The sequence below is a fragment of the Babylonia areolata genome, chromosome 21 (assembly GCF_041734735.1).
Source record: "Babylonia areolata isolate BAREFJ2019XMU chromosome 21, ASM4173473v1, whole genome shotgun sequence".
Lineage (NCBI taxonomy): Eukaryota > Metazoa > Mollusca > Gastropoda > Neogastropoda > Buccinidae > Babylonia > Babylonia areolata.
In genome coordinates, this window is record NC_134896.1 from 38113943 (window position 1) to 38120783 (window position 6841).

The window sequence follows — 6841 nt, forward strand, 5'->3', positions numbered from 1 at the left end:
TAAGTGTTGAATCAGTGAGGGTGTATGGGGAACAAAGGGACAGTCATCATGAGAACACCTATCATCCTAGTGTTAGTTGTAGTCACCTGCACACAATTTCCATGACCATATTAATTTTTCCCGTCCAGCAGCACAGGCCTGACCATGACTTCTACTCCCTGGCCCTTGATACAAATCTCTGATCACTGCAGATATCCTGGAGGGACAAAGTGACAGAAGACCTGTGAACACACTGTTAACGACTGGTAATCGCTTCATCCCCACTTTCTCAGACAGTTGGTTTATTACCCTTCAGTTATTCACTTATTGGCTGAGACATAGGCTCCAGACCCGAGTGGTGAGTCAGTGTGAGCACTGGAGGTGTAAACGTCAGGTCCGAGGGACGATTTATGGCCACGTCAAGTGCACTGGGTCCTCCAGTCGCGCTATCGAGGTTCCGTCAGCCCGCCAGTAATTTACAACACAGCTCATCCGGCTGCTCTTGAGATCTGATTGGATGACGTTGACTGCGGGCGAGATAAGCCCTCACACTGTGAAGATACATGTGACAAGTCGGAATGGTTCTCAGAGCTCCAGGCAGACGTGCACGTTTTCCGGCTCTATTCTTTTCCTCTGCCTGCACCATTGACCTGTATATCATAGTGTCCTGCTCTTATCTGGCGACCGGGGAAGGAAATCACGATAAAATGACAAGTCAGCTTTCAGCCAGCACGTCAAGCCTAGGCCAGACACTCGGCGCTCTCGCTGTAAGTCGTTCATGGGACAGTCGTCAGACGGTGGCCCCACAGTTCTTCGTCCTACAGTCCCCCCCAACTGGGTGAGAGACGTGCTGTGTTCATGTTCACTGGAAATCGTTGTGCTGGTTATGTCGGTTCTGCGGAACCAAGTCTGGTATTATACAGGATACTAAGAATAGGAAATATTCAATCAGTATGTATGATCCCTTATCTTATTAACACCTCTAAAACATTTTAAGATAAAATATATTAAAAAAAAAAAAAAAAAAAGAAAAGAAAAAGAAAGAAAGAACCAAGCTGTCGCCTTTGTTTTCCATTCCACTGGCAGAGAACTATCCGTCCTTGGCAAAGTGTCTTCTGTAAAATGACAGCTTATGAAATCACAAGAAGCTGAATAGAAGATGAGTTATCAGTTCAAGAGAACAAGTTTTGTACCGTACCCTGTGTTATGAATGAACCATAACGTGTAAACGGCCTATGTTCTTTGGAACATTGTCATCTGAACATGTGTTGAAGTGCAGTGTTGTGGTATATGAAGCAGAAATTTGCCCCGAAATAATTATATACATATCATTAAATGATCATCAGTACAACATTCCACCTTCAAGGCCAGTCCAGGCTGTATGTGCATGTTTCCAGCCAATGTTCAGACTGTCAGCTGAGATTGTTCACGTGCGAAGTGCGCTGGGTCAAATCCATACCGTAGCTAAGTAGTCCATTTTCATTGACCTTTTTCTCCAGCCGCTGTATCGGTTGTAACCACCATATTCCCCCCCTGTAGCTGAGCGAGGTTCACGTGGTCAGCATGAATCCCTCGGACTACAGTCACCTGTACCACGACAGTCACTTCTCCAGTGTGTCGGGCGTCATGGAGGCTCGTGAACAGATGAGGGCACGAGAGGTGAATGCACGTGAACAACGTCTCTTACGTCAGCAAGACCAGCAGCTACGACAAGCCAAGGAAAGCTGCCGGCGGCGTCACAGCTGGCAGCAGGACACTGTGCGCCGGGACCTCAAAGCCATCTTGGAGCGGACCCCCACGTTTGACAGGAGTCTGAAAGACGAACATCAGAAACGGAGCACTGGACAGTCTGTGACTGCCAGGTCTCCAAACAAAAACGGTCTGGTCACATCCCTCCCGCTTCCAGTGTCATGTGGATCCTTTCCTAAACTGACGCGGAGCCAGATATCCCCCATTGCCACAAGAAGGATGAACACTTTGAAAACCAACCCGCAGAGTAACTCCACCAGCCATGCCAACAGAAGAAAGACGACAGACAGAACAGAAAATCCTCGTGTCAAGATCAGTGAGACCAACACCTGTCCAGGCCAGCATGCCGAGGCCAGACAGCCAGGTGAGAAAGTCCCAGAGGGGCTGTTCAGAGTGATCCCCACGGCACCAGTTCACCGACACAGTCTGCCAGAACTCCACACCTCCAGCCTTGGTGCATCAGCAGAGTCCGCTCAGCCCGGCCTTCCACTCCAGGACTCCCCACGCCTTGGCGGGGACGTCCTCAGCAGGGCACACCGGAAGGGAGCTCATCTTCGCCGCCGGAGTCACCACACCCTCATGGCCATCGTGCGCGTGCAGACCAGACACAGGCAGCGCAGACTCAGTCATGCTGACGTCACGGTGGGCACTGCGGGGCGGGCAGCCCCCAGAAGACACAGCCAGCTTGCTGACTGCTCTTTCACGTCCCTCCGCCCGCCCCCCACAGCCTGGTCTTTGCACCCCACCAAAACAACGGCTTCACCCGATGACTTTCACCAGTCCTCTGCCCCTTCCGTCCCCCCCACCAAACTGAGCTGGCTGTCTGTGCCTGTTGCCCTGTCTGACGTCACTGATGCCGGACACAGTCCCCGTGACCTCAGAGCCACACGTGCAAGACCTCGGTTTTACAGCGTGGATTAGATGGTTGCACGTGCTGAGGTCATGCATTTGGGTCCACTACTCAATGGACGTCATCACTGACAGGCAGTGTCTGCACCCTGTGAAAATGACTGTATCTGTTGTCAGTGCACATACATTACCTGGTATGAACCAGGCGTGTGAGCATTAAATGTGCGTGCGTGCGCGCGCGCGCGCGTGTGTGTGTAGTAAGAGAGAGAGAGACAGGGGAGGTCATGGCCCTGGAACGATGAATAATCCATGGACTGTTCTGTCACCACGAGGAATAACTCAATTAGAACGGTGCTGAAAGAACTGAACACTGATAAGCATTTCAGCTGAAGAAAAACTGTATTTACTTTCAGTCACCCTGCTGATCCATTCAAACCGACAGTTAAAAGGAAAATCATGTCTATTATGTTGTGTACAAGCATTATATGTGTGGGTGCGCGCGCGCGTGTGTGTGCGTGTGTGTGTGTGTTTTCCGTAATTTAATTTTTGTTTCACAAAGAAGTCTCTTATTATCCGGCTGTGCTGCATGATGGTGTAAATATCGTCAATTACTTTTGAAAAAATAAGAAGGTAAGTTGTTACTTTGTAAAGGATATTGTACACACATGCATACACGTGTTACTTTCGTCAGTATATCCGTATATTCTTTGCTTGCCTTCGGAAAAAAAAGTGCTCTTTAATTACGTGCGCACGCACGTATATTATTTGCATTCATTTATACTGATTCTTTGCTTGACAAAACGTGCCCTATTTGTGCGTGCACGTAGGCCTTATGTATGTGTGTGTGCGCGCGCGCGCGTATGTGTGTGAGGCAATAATACCCTTTTGGGCTCCACAGTCTGTTAGTTTACGCACTGCAGTTTGATATGAATATTGACGACTGCTTGTGAATGGATAAGTTGGTAAGCTATTGTTTTATGATAGATGATATAAACATGTACACTTTTAACTTTAATATATTCTTTGCTTTGGAACTGAAAAAAGTGTTATTTTCGCGTGCATGTATGTATGTATGCAGCCTCTGACGGTGTGTGTGTGTGTGTGTGTGTGTGTGTGTGTGTGTGTTCTACTAGACCTACCACTTCAACTACGAAGCTTACAACCGCTACCCGAATTTGATATTTTAAGGCTGCCCATCTGCATTGACCACAGAATACATACAACTGAAATGCATGAAACATTTTTTTTCAGGTATACAACAGTTATACAACACTGACGTACAAAAAGAGAAACCTGCGCGCACACGCACAAGCACAAGCACACACACACACACACACACACACACACAGCGGATGTGAGTGTTGACAAATGCCTTATCTACTCTGATCGTAAACCCTTACATGACTCTTAGATTTGACCTCCTGTTGGATTTGTGTTCGATAATGGAGCACTGCTTGGATGAGTTCGTGGCTTACGTGTGTAATCTTGCAGCAACGGTTACTAATTGTTTTAATTGAATTTGCGTTCCTCTTAAGTTTCGTTCAACTTAACGCACAGAACGGCTTACGTGTGTATTGCAAGAAATGGTTACTTATTTTTAACTGGATTTTTTTTCCTCTTACGTTTATACTTTTAGTCGACTGAACGGACAGAAAACTTTTTTCGTTTGATTGCATTTCTTTCTTGCCCTCGGCGTGATCCTCACTCCGTTCGCTCCCACCCCTACCCCCACACACTCACAGAACCATACTAGGGCTCGTTTAGCTGCAACCCCAGTGCCAGCAGTCTTTAAGGAACTGTTGATGTTTGGTCGCATGGGGTCATGCTGTGGCAAGATAGGTGGGTTGACTGGCGATTTTAGTTGATACCCACGCTTGACTTCAAGAACTCAGAACAGACCATAAGATTTAGCTGTGGCAGTTGTAGACAGTGGCAGTGGCTGTTGACAGGCTGAAATCGGACACTGGTTACAATATGTTAGGAAAGAACAGAACAAACGCCCCCCACCCCACCTTTTATTTTTCCCCTTAATTCATTTTCTGATTTTTATAAAAGTAAATCCACACCATAGTGTCGGATTTTAACTTTAAAAACGTTTGTGAAGAACAGGCACAACATGATTCTCAGTGGTGACTCTGTGTTTGAAGTTCTGATCATATGATATAAATAACTGGTGAATGTTCTGAGTATTCTTTCAATGGATGGTTGCATTCTTATCAGCTTATGTTTGATTACCTGATAGGTAATATTTAACTCCTCTGTTTTCCCCTACCATGTGTCATGTTTCTCTTTCACAAGGTGATAACAATATTGACTATGAATTGCTTGATTGTAGCATTAAATTTTTTCCGTTTGTTTTATTTCTCCATTTGCACTTGTGAAAAAGTTATTCTAATGTTTGATTACCTAATAGGTATATTTCACTCCTCTGTTTTCCCCATCTGTCATGTTTCTCTTTCACTAGGTGATACCAATATTGACCATCAATTCCTGGATTGTAGTATTATTTTATATATTTTATTTGTTTTATTTCTTCATTTGCAGTTACGAAAAAGTGATTTTTATATTAATAATATTGGGTTCATCAGCCACCACATTGAAAATGAAGTGATACACGATGAGCTTTCTTCCTCTTGTCACTGGTGTATTGACTGTATTCAGTATTTTACACACACACACATTCATTATTTCAGCACACACATACAATGGATGTGGAAAATAGGTGAGGGATTAGACGTGGAGAAGGGGTGTATTGATAAAAACATACAAATATACCCAGCTTAGTGAGTGGTGTGGCATCGAGTGGAGGGGTCACTTTCAGCTGAAAGCCTGTTGATGCACTTTTGTTATTGCTCAGTTTTAATAATGAATAAATAATTCATGGCTACTGAAGAACGATTTAAAAAAAAAATTCAAACCATCTGAATATGCTGGCTGTGCACTCGAAGTGGTTGGTCCAATGGAGGGGTTCAGGCTATGTTCACACAAATCCCAGCCAATTGATGCCAGAACCAGCCGATAATTGTGCACACATCATTTTGCGTTTTCAGCCAGGTTTTTTACTTGTGTAGACAGACGAGATGGCTGGCTGGTCCTAGGGACAGAACTCTTCAGTCACACAAGTAGCGTGAATCACAATAATTTTAATTTCTTTCATCTGGAGAGTGCTGTATTATTTCTAGTTGACAGCAACTGGCAATGTGTTGCTGTGTCATGCTGATGGTTACTGGCAGTACTGAGCTTGAACGTAACCTCAGATTGTGAGCTGGGTACGCATGTGGATTGTTGGGTCTGCGTGTGCGTGGGTGCGAGTGTGTTGTACTGCAGGCAGCATTTGTTATGGGATTGTGGCAGGCTAATGCTGCTAAGTGTTTGCTGTCAACATACGTTTTCTTCCCTAACAAAAGCACTTTTGTCCATTGCTCAAAAATTAAAACTTTTCAAATATCTGAAGTGGTTTTGCTGCGTTAAGTTTCAATGATGTTGGTTTCCTTTTTCTTTTGTCTGACTAACAATAGCACACTTTTGTCCATTGCATGCAAATTAAAACATTTCAAATATCTATAATGGTTTTCTTGAGATGTCTCAGTGATGTAGGTCTCTTCCTTAGTCTTTGTTTCAAATTGTGAAAAAGGTGACTTTAAAAAAAAAAAGAAAGAAATTTAGTAGCAAATACAATTGCTGATGGCCCAGTTTTAATGCGTTATCAACGACTTGACGAAAGGAGATTTAGTCACAAACTCATTACTTGGGATTTGAAAGGCCTTGAAATTGGTAACCAGAATTCAATTGTATGTGCATGGTTTTACAAATGCATGCAAGTGCTTTATGAGTTTATAGGATGTGTATATGTTGAGCATAAGGTGTGCATGTGCATGTTCACTGGTAAACAAAGCCTTTATGTGTCTGTGGGATGCACATTGTACATGCATTCATTAATAAGTGGAGGGTGGGGGCTCTGTGTGTGTGTGTGTGTGTGTGTGTGTGAGGCTTTGCAAAAGGTCACAGGTATCTCATGTGTCTGCAAGGTGTATGCATGTGCATGCATGCTGAAATTCTCTGATTGATGATCTTTTTCGTTATGTTTAGTACACATGTATCAGTCAATGGCTGATGCTAATGTGTGCCCCTGGAAAAAAGTTTGCAGATCTGGACGTCTTCTTGGTTCCAATTAATTTATCAACAAGACCAAAACAACTCTACCATGACATTGAGATATCTGACAGAGAGAAGACACACATACATGCAGTTCTGCAGTCCAGTG

The 6841-nt window shown here is 44.4% G+C and overlaps 1 protein-coding gene across 1 annotated transcript; it reads left to right on the forward strand.

Annotated features, from left to right (window-relative positions):
• On the forward strand, positions 1-5988 carry LOC143296428 (uncharacterized). Its single transcript, XM_076608347.1, has one exon. It carries the CDS (start codon positions 1543-1545, stop codon positions 2647-2649), a length of 1107 nt encoding a protein of 368 aa, XP_076464462.1. The 5' UTR covers positions 1-1542; the 3' UTR covers positions 2650-5988.
• The last annotated feature ends 853 nt before the right edge of the window (positions 5989-6841 follow it).